Raw genomic sequence first — 15,116 nt, 5'->3', positions numbered from 1 at the left:
ATATACATACATAGCCTCCTAGGCGCATATATACTTACACTACATGTACTTGCATAAAAAGCAATAAAAACAAAATACAAATACTTCAAAAAACAATGCATGTGCATGCTTGTACACAAGCTTTAGCTCATGTATATGCATAAGTTTATGCATGTGCATGCTTGTACACAAGCTTTAGCTCATGTATATGCATAAGTTTATGCTTGTGCATAAATATACATAGCCTCATAAGCACATACATACATAAGCTTATGCTTATGCTATATGTGCATAAGCATAGAAAGAAATGCAAAATCAATCATAGCCTCATAAGCACATACATACATAAGCTTATGCTTATGCTATATGTGAATGCATAAAAATTAATACAAAATCAATACATGCACTTTAATATACATGAAAAAATAATTAAATAAAAAATTTACATGAAAAGAAGACTTGCGATTGGTTAGGGCAAAGCTTTGTCTTTCGTTTCTCCTCTACAACCATTGTTGTTCCTTTGCCACTTGTTGGAGATGCATCTCCAACTTTTTTTTATTCTTCTATGGTCAAGGGAGCTTCCCTTGACCATACAAGAATCATAAAGGGATATTCCCTTGTGATTGGCCTCTCTCTCATCATGTCTATTGATGCCTGGATCTCCTTGATAGTGGCATCTTACATAGTAATCAATGAATCTCTCAATGTGTCTCCATCAAATCCTAAGTCTTGCAAGCTTTTGGTGACGAGAACAAGTAAGAGTTGCTTTCGTGGGTCCATGTGAGAAAGAGTAGAGAATAGAGACTGGCAAAAAATATGTGAAAGAGAGTAGAGGCAAACTCTTGGCAAAGCAAGAGGTAAATCCTAGGCAAGCAAGGTGGAGCAAGAGCAAGAAAAGACAAAGAGCACAACAAATAGAAAACAACTCAAATGGTAGACTTTGGCAAGTTTCTGGTGGGATTTTTCACAAGAATAAAAGTGACATTAAATGTTGATGGGTTTTTTTATGCCCAATAGAAATGTCCACTCCACCCCAAGGAAACAAAATAAATCATTGATGTATGGTTAGAAACCTTAGGAAGTAGACAAATTCGGTGTGGCAGACTAATTAGATAAGAGTAAGTGATTGAAACCAAAAATAGAAGGTGAATGCACAGTCAAAGGAAGCCGGTGACGAGACGGGCCTAATGGGAGGATGTGGAAGAATTTCAAGAGTAGAAAAAAAAGTAGAAGAAAGAGAAGCTAGAGAATGAGTCATGAAGAAGAAGAGAGACACTTGCGTGAAGCAGTTCAATGAAAGTTTGTTTGCGACAGCTCTATTTGAGAAGATGACAACACAAGTTTTTTTTTAGTGTGGAGTGGATTTTGTTTAGAGAAGAAGTTGCATTGGTGATAGAGGGTCTTGAAGGAGGTGGGTTCCCTAAGACCTCTGAGGCTGCAATTCTATTGCAACTTGGACCAGCTCTAAGAATAGTCAGCAGCAGTAGGTTAGCTGGGGGAGGATTTAGAGCTAGCTATTTCAGCAGGTGAGTAGGGCATCAAGAAAGCATTCAGTAAAGTGTTGGGGTTTAGGGTTTGATGTTAGCTAATGTTGGAGGATTTTTGGGGCTTAGGGGATAGTTTGGGAGGCAAGAGAACAGGTTTCTAACTAGAATCAGCAAGAGGCTTGCGGATCAATTAACAATCAGGATTCGGTCAGCTGAGGTTGGCTGAAGGGTTATAAGGGAAGATCAGGGCCTTTGGAGGACACAACTGACCTAGGAGGACATCTGGAAGAGTCAGCTAGGGTAGTCCAAAGAGCTTGGAGAGGGCTCAGGTATCCGCCAATGTCAAGTAAAGCTCAAGGGACATCACTTGAGTGAACTAGAACCTTCATTTAGAGTTTGTGCTAGGTTGTGGTGCTAGGTGATGAAAAGATGCAGGGGAGAAGGGAGCTTGAGCTCTTGTAAGCACACACATACTCACACAAACCCTAGAAGAGAACACACAAGGTTAGAGGCTAAAAATTCTTCTTCTTCTTCACACAAAGAAAGAGGTCTACAAAGAAGATAAAGTGACTAACACACATAATAGAATATATACAAGCAGTCCATAATGTGAATATGCTAAGAGGAGTGGGTAGATGTGGACTAGTCCGTGTAGTCTAGCTGTCGAATCTCTGAAGATACGTCGGTGCCAGCTACCAAAATCTCCAATGATGTAAACGTCGAATAGTCATGCAAGCTTCTCGTGAGTGTCAGCTCATGTTGAGCTTGACATCTCAACACTCCACCTCAAACTCAAACTCAACTCCAGCTCATGAACTCCAAGCATATCTCGAAATCTATGGAGCTTCTCAGCTTCCAAGGCCTTCGTGAAGATGTCAACGACCTGATCCTGTGTACTGACGTAGGCTAAGTCGATGTCGCCTCTGCTGCCAAGACTCTCTCCCTGATGAAGTGGTAATGTACCTTAATGTGTTTTGTCCATGCATGGTAAACTGGGTTCCTGGCCAACTGTATACTGCTAAGATTGTCACAATATATGACAACCTTTCTCTCTACATGCAACCCCAATCAACAAGAAGCTTGCATAACCAAGCTACCTCACACGCTGCCACCGTAGTTCCTCTGTACTTTGCCTCTGTGCTTGACTCAAGGCAACTGTGCTCAACTCAAGGCAATTGTGGGTTGCTTCTTGCTGCTCCATGTCACAACAACACTCCCCAATGAAAACATGAATCCACTGGTAGATCTCATGTCTGAGATGCTACTTGCCCAATCTGCATCTATGTACCCATATAGCTCCAATGGTACACCTGTTGCATAAGACAATGCATAATCAATAGAGTGGCCCTCAAATACTGAAGTGAGCGTCGCATACACTATCAAGATCTGGTTTGCGTGGAACCTGCATAAACTGGCTCTATAAGCCAACTGTGTAACTCAAATCTGGCTAGCTGATCGTGACATAGATCAAACCCCCCCACAATCTTTCTGTACATAGTCACATAACTTGCATTTGCACTAAGCTTGCCATTTTGATCTAATGACACCGACATTGGCTTACAATCAACCATCCCATACTTGGACAACATGTACAATGCATATTGTCCCTATGACAGCCAAATATGCTTAGGTGTGCGAATGACCTCAATTCCCAAAAAATAGCACAGATCTACCTATAAACAGGGAAGATTGCAAAGCTAGCAAAGAAGAACAAAGAGAAGGTATTATGTGAGAAATGAGAAAGAGTGTAGTGTCTAATAGAGCATAGGCAAGGACAAGAAGGGAGACCCGTTGATCCTCCACTTCCTCAGCAAGGAGAGGAGGAGAGACAGGAAGACCCACCAACTCACCACCACAGAATCTTCAATAAACCCATTCAAGATCCATGAGTTGGTAGAGCACAACCGTCACACAGTGCATGGTGATGTGTTTCAAGGGTTCAAGAACATGCATAGCTTAAGAGTCTTCTCTTCCAACAAAGCTTATGGAAAAAAAAGTCCATTGATGATCATAACAAAAGATGGCAGTACCCTTTTCTTTCTTCTTCAAAGGTCCATATCTATAAACCTAAATCTCTTTAAGAAATTTAAGGAGAGCCACAACAAAAGGAGGATTCTCTGGTCCCTCCCTACTTTTTCAATCTACTTGTTCTTTTTAATATTAAAATTTATTATTTTAGGAAATATCTTTAAATAGTACTTTTTATTATTATAAAAAGGATTCTCCTCCTCATTTTATAAGACACAACAAGAAAACTAGTTAACCTAGAGGTGTGACTACTACAAAGGTAGAGGCTCTATAAACAGGGAAGATTGCAAAGCTAGCAAAGAAGAACAAAGAGAAGGTATTATGTGAGAAATGAGAAAGAGTGTAGTGTCTACTAATAGAGCATAGGCAAGGACAAGAAGGGAGACCTCCACTTCCTCAGCACAACAAGGAGAGGAGGAGAGACATGAAGACCCACCAACTCACCACCAACTCACCACCACGGAATCTTCAATAAACCCATTCAAGATCCATGAGTTGGTAGAGCACAAGCTCAAGCCAAACGTATCTTACAGTGCATGGTGATGTGTTTCAAGGTTTCAAGAACATACATAGCTTAAGAGTCTTCTCTTCCAACAAAGCTTATGGAAAAAAAGTCCATTGATCATCATAATAAAATATGGCAGTACCCTTTTCCTTCTTCTTCAAAGGTCCATATCTATAAACCTAAATTTCTTTAAGAAATTTAAGGAGAGCCACAACAAGAGGAGGATTCTCTGGTCCCCCCCCTACTTTTTCATTCTACTTGTTCTTTTTAATAATATTAAAATTTATTATTTTAGGAAATGTCTTTAAATAGTACTTTTCATTATCATAAAAAGGATTCTCCTCCTCATTTTATAAGACACAACAAGAAAACTAGTTAACCTAGGTGTGACTACTACAAAGGTAGAGGCTCTAAAAATAGGGAAGATTGCAAAGCTAGCAAAGAAGAACAAAGAGAAGGTATTATGTGAGAAATGAGAAAGAGTGTAGTGTCTAATAGAGCATAGGCAAGGACAAGAAGGGAGACCTCCACTTCCTCAGCACAACAAGGAGAGGAGGAGAGACACGAAGACCCACCAACTCACCACCACGGAATCTTCAATAAACCCATTCAAGATCCATGAGTTGGTAGAGCACAAGCTCAAGCCAAACCGTATCTTACAGTGCATGGTGATGTGTTTCAAGGGTTCAAGAACATACATAGCTTAAGAGTCTTCTCTTCCAACAAAGCTTATGGAAAAAAGTCCATTGATCATCATAACAAAAGATGGCAATACCCTTTTCCTTCTTCTTCAAAGGTCCATATCTATAAACCTAAATCTCTTTAAGAAATTTAAGGAGAGCCACAACAAGAGGAGGATTCTCTGGTGTCCCCCCCCCCAAGGCAAGTCCAAGAGACAAAACAACTGATAGAGAAACCACAAGATACCCCACAAGAGCAACTACAAGGTCCCTCACAAGAGAAATAACAAAAGAAGCCAAAGAAAAAAAACTACTTCTACAGATAAAAATCCTCCTCAATAGTGACCAGTGCAAGGACAAGGAGTGCAGGCCCTAGAGCCTCCACAATAGACCATAACGAGGTCTCCCGCAAGAAAGGAGTGGAGCACAACAGAAAGAACTGCCTCTATAGTGGGAGAAAGAAGTACCTTTTAAGCATCAAAGGAAGTCTAGACCACATGTAAGGCTCCTTCCTCTCCATAACTAATACCTTTTAATTTAGTCAGTTTCTTTTATTGTACTCCTATGTTGTAAAACTTAAACTTGTGAATTTTACCCCAGTAGTAGTTGGCTAGGAAAATTATTAAGATGTCCATTATAAAGAGGAAGAAAATTTCTTTTTGATTCTAAGACTCAAAGATAGATAATAATAGATATTTTATAAATTTTATAGAGCAATGGTGTGGTAAATATTAGATAATATAATTGTTACTAAGTAAAGAGCTAGAAAAAATCTTAAGCTAGCCATTATCAAGAGTTATGCTGATAGACCTTGGTTTTAATTTGGGCATGGTTTATTATCAAGAAATCAAAGAAAAATATTACATTATTTTAGAAAATTAGAAATAAATTATTTTTATGACTTTTGTAAAAGATAAAATTTTGGTCCAGTATAAGTGACCATTCAACAAACACCTAAGTGTGTGTACATTGTAACCTTACTTAATTGGACCTTATTAATAAGGTGCTTGCTTAGGAAACCTACTCAAGGGGCTTGCTTTCCCATCCCCCAGCCATGTGTCTACCATAACTCCTTCTAGAAAGAGTAGGACTCTTCTTCTCACCTTACCTCTCATCATCCCCAGCCATGTGTCTACCATAACTCCTTCTAGAAAGAGTAGGACTCTTCTTCTCACCTTACCTCTCATCATCCCCAGCCATGTGTCTACCATAACTCCTTCTAGAAAGAGTAGGACTCCTTCTAGAAAGAGTAGGACTCTTCTTCTCACCTTACCTCTCATCATCCCCTTTCCTTGTGTGACTATACCCACTCTGCTATTGTATTTGGGTTGTTTGGAGACTCCTTCTCTTTATCCCCAAGAGGAAAACCGACCTACTTCCATAGTTCTTGTGAGTTGATTTTTGTCACAATTAAACCTTCATCTTGCTACATGGTGCCTCCTAATACTAACCCCTTCACTCCCGGGTGATTTTGTACCAATGTTTTGGAGCTAGAAAACCACTTCCCACAAAGGCTCTCCCAAAGCCAAGCTATGAGTATTGTAACTTTTTGGTTTTTGTTATTTTTTTAATATTTAAGCTTTCACTTGGTTTTAATTATGGTGTTAATATGCTTTCCTACTATTTAATAATGGTGTTAATGTGCTATGGAGGATAGCATAATGCCAATGTAAAAGATGAATTGTTAGTCTAATATAAGTGACCATTCAAACACCTAGGGAAACCTACTGAAGGGGCTTTCCAACCCATCCCCCAGCCATGTACCTCCTTCTAGAAAGGGCTAGATGCTTCTCACCTTACCTCCCACCATCCTTGTGTGATTATACCCACCCTCTTCATGCTGTATTTAGGTGGTGTGTAGACCTTTTCTCCCCTTTGCTTGTGTGACCATACCCACTCTCTAGCTGTTATATTTAGGTTGTGTGGAGGCTAATTCTTCCTATCCCCAAGCTAAAAATGTGCCTACTTCCATAGCTTCTCTTAGTTGATTTTCGTCATAATTAAACCTCCCTCTTGCTAGTGCCTACTACTACTACCCTTTCCACTTCTATGTGATTTTAGAGTTGCTTTCGGAGCTAGAAGACAAGTTTTCGATCTTCCAAATCCAAAATATGTATATTGTAAGTAATTTTCTAGTTTTTCTCTGAACTTTTAGTAATTAATTTTCATTAAGCTTTCCCTTTATTTTAAATATACTACTAATGTGGTATGGATATAGTGTCCCAAGAGACCCTTTCTTGGAGTTTTCTACTCTTATCTCTCTTTTGCTCTTAATTCTATTAGAGAGATCTTGCTCATAAAATAAGTTAAGAGAAGTTCATTAATTAAGATTAGCAATCAGACCTAATGAGTAGGGTAAGTAGAGATCTAAAGTACAATTATGTGATTAGGCTATACTTTAATCAATTCCTTGCTAGAGTTGGGTTGCTTGTCAGAATTTCTCTTGTAAGAATTCCTCCCTCTTTATGTCTTCTTAAATCTCAAGTATATTAAGCATCTCTTTTATGCTTTTTAAGAAGATTAGAGATAATCCATCTTCTCAATTATATTAAGCATCTCATTATGCTTTTCATGAAGATTAGAGATAATCCACCTTCTCAATTATATTAAGCATCTCATTATGCTTTTCATGAAGATTAGAGATAATCCACCTTCCCTAATCTCTCAAATAGATTAGAGTAATTCACGTTGTGGTTATTGATTTATAATGTTCTATGATTGGGGATTTAAATGGATTAGGGTTACAATTTTATATCCCTTCAAGTAGAGAAAGATTATTTAGAATTGTTAATTGGGAATGAGAGAGGATGAATTAATTGTGTATAACTAGGCATAGCACAAGCTATGGTTTCCCTATCTTGCACTATGAGGAAAACAAGGGTTTTGTGCACACAAATATGGCCAAACAGCAGGATGCTTTACAAGATTTGGACTTGTGTGTAAAATGGCCTAGCATAAGGGAAATGCTAAAGAAAAATCTTTCTAATGCCTCCTGTGCTCTATTAGAAGAGCACTTGTTTGGGGAGAAATTAGATGGGCTACTATAGAGATGTATGGTGGTGGACTGGGATTCTAGAACTCTTTCATGGAAAATTTCCAATCAACAAGTCATTGTTCTCCTTTGGAGGACGAATCTGTAAACCTGCTTGATGAAGAAACTCTTTTGGTACTGCCATGGAACACACTGCCTGCACGCTCAGAGTGTGAAAAACCTTCACCATGACTGCCCTACTGCTGAAATGAGCACAGGATCAACTGCCCGGGTCTGCCTCAGACCCATCAACGAGAGACCGGAGGTCTGAGCGTTGAAATAAGAGTTCCATACGAACTCGCTAGACCAGGCAATAAACAGAGGGTAGAGATGTAAATGAGCAAAGAAATGAGAGCCCTAGTTCTCAACTGGTGATACCATGTGAGAAACTAGACTGTCTGTGAGATGACACAGAGTAAACAAAGGGTACAAGGAGATGATATAAAACCAGAACTGAACTACTATGAAACTGGAATGGTTGTTTTAAAGAAGAAGCCAGAAGGCTGGTCGGTTAGAAACGGTGCAGTCCGAGGTTGTTACTTAAAGTGGTATTTACGTAAAGCAGTTAGTTTACTAAGCTTAAGTAAGTAACCTTTCACATGTACTTTTATCACGCTCATCATTTGCCTGCTATCCAATCCTTGAGGCGAAGAGCCAGAGAGTTTCTAGAGGTCCAGTACGCCTCCCATAGACAATTAAACCTTATGAATTAAAGTAAACAATTTGGCATTCACTGTGTGAAGGGCCAATACTTCTCCCTAGGAGACAATCATGAGACCAAGATAGTTGAGCTCCAAAAACACACATCCCACCATGCTTGGAACAGTCAATGCTAAACGCTTAATCCAAGTTGTAACACATGCGGAATAAGGAAAGCTACCTGTAGTAGCACTTAGGTCAGTCGATAAGAGTGGTTGAAAACGATGTAAGGAAGGAAGTAAAATCTCTAATTAACAACAGTGACGAGGTTCATTTCTAGTGATAATATGTTCCAAGTTTCATTTAGTGCAGTCACCGTGCCACTGCTGCAGTGCCCAAAACGTGTTTACGTGAAGAGGGGGGGGGAGGCAGCACAGTTAATTAACCATTACGCAAACGCAAAACATACAGAAAGAGAATCATAAGATTGTTCCATTGAAATTCTGGAAGGGACATTTTGGTGACATAGGTACCAGCCGCTCGCATTAAACAGCGAGGTAGAACATGAGGAGTTGATACATTTAATTATTTCCATAGAACGTCCATGCATGGCCTGCTACAAGATCAAGCAAAAATGATTAATATACTAAGAAGATGACTAAACACGTAGATATATAATGATGATCAGAAGCATTGCTGTTTTTTTTTTTTTGGGGGGGGGGGGGGGGGGGGGGGCGGTATGTGTGTGTGTGTGTGTGTGTGCAGTAACTTTACCTTGGCCCTCATATGATGTTGTTGTTCACGTGGTTGCCGCCGCCGAAGAGAGATGATCTACTAAGGGACCTAGTAAGGTCGACAGCTTCGTGTTGCAGGCTTGAGAACTTGATATTATCACCTTTGCTTAACGAAGCGTTAAGGGGCTGGTCTAGAAACCCTAACGTGGCTGCACTAGTAGCGTGCATGGCATGCAGGGCGCTGGCCTCGCTATTATGATCAGATTTCTTGTTATATGATGCCCCCACGAGCTGGTTGCTTGCACTCGCTTGCAGCCATGGCACTGGAGGCTTGTCACCCGCGCCTGCATTGAAATGGGCTTCACCACCGTTTGCTGCTTCTTGTTTATCATGTGTGGCTCCCAGGCACAGACTAGCAGCAATATTACTGGCACTGGATGTTGCACTCCCCAACTTGAAGTTCTTGCTGGTTAATGGTGCTTCCTTCGCCTCAGTTTTAACCACGCTTTTCTCCTCTAGCGGGACCTGCATCTTGTTCTTCCCGGCCTCGTTGTGGCCCGTTGAGATGCCTGCTAATGGAGTGGCCGATGCATCCAACGCCAGTGGCTGCTCCCCTACAGTAGCTGAGCCCTTACTGGACTGACCACCTGAAATCACAGGCCACAGATTAGACTTACATCCACATGAAACCTTGCAAACAGCTCAGACATGACAATGTCTGCTTTGAATTGAAATCGTTACTTTTCGGTTGAATCTTAGGAGTGTTTTTAGTCCACGTGTCAGCAGGCACTCAACTCCACGTGCTGGCTTTTCCAGCCCAAGCATACAACAATCAATAACTCCTTCTTTACTCTGTGCATGATCCTTACATCCAATAATTACTCATGGACATTAGGTTGCAATCTTTTCTTGCAAATGCAGCACATGAACACATCATAGTGAGCTAAAAGCCACACTTCCACATGTGTCCATAATGCACAAACAGAAACAATGATATTGAGTTGATAGCACCAAGAAATATCAAAATTAAATTGCATGGTTTGAGTTTTGATGATGTTTTACCTGATAATAAAGTTTCAAAGATATAGTGAAAGTTGAAGAAGAATGAAGAATGAATCCAAGGAGGACATTAAGTTGCTAGGACTAAGTATTGATTTTTTTTAAATGATGTCATGGCTTGAGTTGTGATCATGCTTTAGTTCATGCTCGATTCAAATGTCCAAACATAGAACTATATTTGAATCTTAATCAAATTGAGTATAATTTGTCTCCATTCTTTCATTGCACAGTTGCATATCATATAAAGGAAGCTAAGGATGATAAGCTCCAAGGTTCTTGCATCTTGAATTCACGTTCCACCTCCTTATTGATTCCCTTAATCTTAGCATTCACTAGAAGTCACACTATCAAGATTTCAAAACAAGGTCAAGGTCCGTCTAACTTGAGGCAATGAGTGATCAAATCAAGATTGCTTCCTTTGTATTTTGACCAGCACATATACTCTCAACAATACCCAACAATTAATAGCAATGCATGTAGTAACAATGCACACAAGAGATCTTGTAAGAGAAGCTATCATACTAGCTTTATCTAGCCTTCACCCATACCAACAATTGCCTTAGAATTTAGATGGATACAATACCCTACTTACCATAAAATCCTACATCTTCTATAAGGAAAACTAAAACTTTCACTACAATATAAAGGTCAACTACTTACCTAAGTCCCAAGGTGTACTCCCTAAGACACTGGACTCGCCCTACGAAATCATGTTTATAATGTACTACACTTAAAAGGCTTATATAACCCTTATCTTATAACTTGGCCCCCTTGAAATTACCCCTTATCCCCATACAATAAAAATTAAAACCAAAAACCATAACTATGTCTACCTTTTCAAGGCATGCCAAACATTCTTGTAAATGACAAACAATCTCATCAATGACTTGCTTGAATCCTTGAAACTAGAATCAATGTACATTTAATATTTGAAATAACTCCATGCATTACAAATTTTTAATCATGTTTAAGCTTACAAATATTCATCCAAAATATTTAGAACTATAGCATGGATTTCATAGCATAATTAAATGCATCACTTGCGTAAGCATCTATTAGTCACCTAGCAAGATATTCTTGTAGTAGAGACGATTTCTTGTAGAGATGTCATCACGTAGCATTTTTTATCAGGCATACAAGAAAAAGTAAAATAATTTACAATGCTAACAATATTAATAATTAGATGTTAGGCCCTTGTTGATTGCTTTTTCATGCTATGCTTAGATCACTAAGTTCATCCAAAGTTATTCTTTAATGTAATGAAGCTAAAGTATCATATAGAATATTCGATATGACCAAATTTTTTAACTAGAAACTAATTGGTTGTATGGGAAATGCTTCACCCAAAGTTATACTCCATTATAGTTAAGCTAAAATATCATATAGACTAGTCCATACAACCAATATTTTTGTATTGGTGTCATCTAAGCTTTAGGAAACCAAAAAATCTTAGAAAGTCTCCACTACATCTACATTTCATGTTCTCATCATAAACGGCCTTGACTTACCTTGATAATATATATTCAAGGAAACTATGATCAAACATATCTATTACTAAACCATAAGTTCAACATTTATCACTTATTAACGAGAATTCATAACCTTCTAAAAAATGTATTCTTGAATGTCGCCTTAATATTTCAAGTTTGGAACATATTTTTGAAACAAATATCAAAAGGGTTTCACTCGAGGGGTGCACTACTAAGAAACACTATGCATCGCGTGCGTTCAAGGGGTATTAAAAAACCCCTTACATGAATAAAATGACCCCTTTTTCTTTATAGACTTATGGGTTTCTCATGAATTTCTCATGAATAAAATGACCCCTTTTTTCTTTATAGACTTATGGGTTTTTTTTTAATGGATTAAAAAACCCCTTCTAGAAATGTATTTCTATAAATTTATCTTAACATTTTGAATTTAAAAACCCCTTCATTTGAACTCACATGCTATACTTACATATTTTTAGGTGAACCCCCCCAAGGGTTTCATCACCATCTCTTTATTGTTTTCAATTCATGATGCAATTCTTTTCTTCTTTCACAAGTTTAATGAATGAATCAAAGATTCTAAGAGTTTAATGGCAAGACTATAATGGTGGCAGCTTATTAAGGACACCACATGTTCTCATTTTCTCAAGAATTAAGAATATAATATGATCTTGTATTAAAAATGATACACGTGAAAGTTCATGTGGGGAATGTTGAAGACAATGTATCTAATTAAAACAAACAATACCATGATATTTTTTCCCCAAATACCTAGTTTAACATCAAGTGCAGGTTGCTACATGACTCTCATTAACCCTTGGGGTTAACACCTAGACCAACCTTGAGCTTCATTGATCAGTGTAGGTGCATGTACATATCATTTGTTCAAATTATATTATTCCTTTGATGCACATATTATATGGTTTATACCTTAGGCATGAGGGTGATTAGGTTTAGGCACACCTCATCAGCTGTAATCTATGAAATCTCACGCATGCTTAACATGTGGCATTATATTTTATATATAATGAAGGCATGGGTAAGGGAGAGCTCATTCCCCTCTACCCTAGAGTTGGAATCCACTCGTGTCTTATCCTTGAGTGGGAGTGTGAGCTTGCTCTTATGCAAAGTCTCGTCTTGTCAATCCCCTTTTTCTCTTGTTAGTTCTTGTGTCTCATCCACATGAAACCTTGCAAATAGCTCAGACACGACCATGTGTGCTTTGAATTGAAATCGTTACTTTTTGGTTAAATCCAAGGAGTGTTTTTAGTCCACGTGTCAGCAGCAGGCACCCAACTCCACGTGCTGGGTTTTCCAACCCAAGCATACAACAATCGCTAATTCGTTCTTTACCATGTGCATGATTCCACCCCTTGTTAAGATGTCCTAAGAGCCAATAATTTATTCATGGCCATTAGAAGGTTACAATCTTTTCTTGAAAATGCAGTACATGAACACATAATAGTGAGCTAAATCCCACACTTCCACATGTGTGCATAATACACAAACAGAAACAATGATACTAACCCGACAAGACCAAGCAATATGAAAATTAAATTGCATGGTTTGAGTTTTGATGATGCTTTTTTTTATAGTAAAGTTTCAAAGGTATAGTTAGAGTTGAAAAAGAATGAAGCAAAGGAGAACATGAAGTTGCTAGGACTAAGTATTGATTTTTTTTAATGATGTTATGGCTTGAATTGCGATCCTGCTTTAGTTCATTGTCAATTAAAATGTTCAAACATAGAACTATATTTGAATTTTATCAAGTTTACAGTTTGTGTCTCTGTTCTTTCATTACACTATTGCATATCATATATAGGAAGCTAAGGATGATAAGCTCTAAGGTTTTAGCACCTTGAATTCACGTTCCACCTCCTTATTAATTCCCTTCATCTCATCATTCGAACTAGAAATCACACTATCAAGATTTCAAAACAAGATCAAGTTATGTCTAGCTTAAAGCAATGAGTGATCAAATCAAGATTCCTTTCTTTGTACTTTGACCAACACATATACCCTCAACAAGACCCAACAATTAATAGTAATGCATGTAGTAACAATGCACACAAGAGATCTTGTAAGAGAAGCTCTCATACTAACTTTATCTGGCCTTCACCCATACCAACAATTACCTTATACTTTAGATGGATACAAAGCCCTACTTACCATAAAGTCCTACATCTTCTATAAGGATAGCTAAAACTTTCACTACAATATATAGGTCAACTACTTAGCTAAGTCCCAAGGTGTGCTCCCTAACACACTGAACTAGTGCGCTACAAAATCATGTTTATAATGTACTGCATTATTTTAAAGGCTTATATATTTTTTTTAAAACCCATCACCTTACAACTTGATCCCCTTTAAATTACTCCTTATCTCCATACAAAAATTAAAAGAAAAAAACCATACCTTTTCAACACATGCCCAAACATTCTTGTAAATGACAAACAATCTCGTAAATGACTTACTTGAATCCTTGAAACTAGAATCAATGTATATTTAATATTTGAAATGATTCCATGAATGTAAAATTTTTAATCATGTTTAAGGCTTACAAATATTTGTCCAAAATATCTAGAACTATAGCATGGATTTCATAGCATAATTAAATGCATCACTTGTGTCAGCATCTATTAGTCACCTAGCAAGATATTTTTGTAGTAGAGATGATTTCTTATAGAGATGTCATCATGTAGCATTTTTTATCAGGCATACAAGAAAAAGTAAAATAATTTAGAGTGCTAACAATATTAATAATTAGATGTTAGGTAATTGTTGATGGCTTTTTCATGCTATGCTTAGATCATTAAGTTTAGAAATGCTTCATCCAAAGTTATTCTTTAATGTAGTGAAGCTAAAGTATCATATAGACTATTCTATATGACCAAATGTTTTGACTAGAGACTAATTGGTTGTATGGAAAATGCTTCACCCAAAGTTATCCTCCATTATAGTTAAGCTAAAGTATCATATAGACTAGTCCATACAACCAATATTTGGTATTAGTGTCATCTAAGCATTAGGAAACCAAAGAATCTTAGACAGTCTTATAACACTTGCTCCACTACATCTACATTTCATGTTCTCATCATAAACGGCCTTGACTTACCTCGATAATATATATTCAAGGAAACTATGATCAAACGTATCTATTACTAAACCGTAAGTTCAAAATTTATCACTTATTACGAGCACTCATAACTTTCTAAAAAAAATTATTCTTGAATGTCACTATAAGTTAAAAGTAATTTTCATAAGGACATTATTATATTACCTTGATAAACACCTCTAAAGCATTTCTTCTTTTAATCTTTTGGTCTCTTTAAGATATGGCTAAACCATGTCCCCCAAGCCTATTAATTTTCGTTCAAGATTGAAACCCATGTGACAATCATAAGCTTGGTTTTCCCTAAAGGAAGTATAAATTAATCAAATGAGATTTTACAAGGTACTAACAACCAAATCTTAATCTAGCACT

The 15,116-nt window shown here is 37.7% G+C and overlaps 1 protein-coding gene across 2 annotated transcripts in view; it reads right to left on the bottom strand.

Annotated features, from left to right (window-relative positions):
• Positions 1–8,815: 8,815 nt before the first annotated feature.
• Positions 8,816–15,116, bottom strand: part of LOC147612903 (uncharacterized) — a 29,359-nt gene continuing 23,058 nt past the window's right edge. The window contains exons 3-4 of one of the 2 annotated variants that reach the window (XM_086782176.1): positions 9,124–9,730; positions 8,816–8,965 (exon numbers count right to left, since the gene is read on the bottom strand). In XM_086782176.1, coding sequence (XP_086638302.1) covers positions 9,132–9,730 — 599 coding nt within the window. In that variant the 3' untranslated portion in view covers positions 8,816–8,965; positions 9,124–9,131. The remainder of the gene's footprint in view (positions 8,966–9,123; positions 9,731–15,116) is intronic. The other variant, XM_086782175.1, reaches the window with a different exon arrangement.

This window comes from Cibotium barometz, chromosome 44, assembly GCF_041138505.1.
Source record: "Cibotium barometz isolate CiBa-2024 chromosome 44, ASM4113850v1, whole genome shotgun sequence".
Lineage (NCBI taxonomy): Eukaryota > Viridiplantae > Streptophyta > Polypodiopsida > Cyatheales > Cibotiaceae > Cibotium > Cibotium barometz.
The sequence above is the reverse complement of the archived record's forward strand: the minus strand, read 5'-3'. Positions and strand labels throughout refer to the sequence as shown.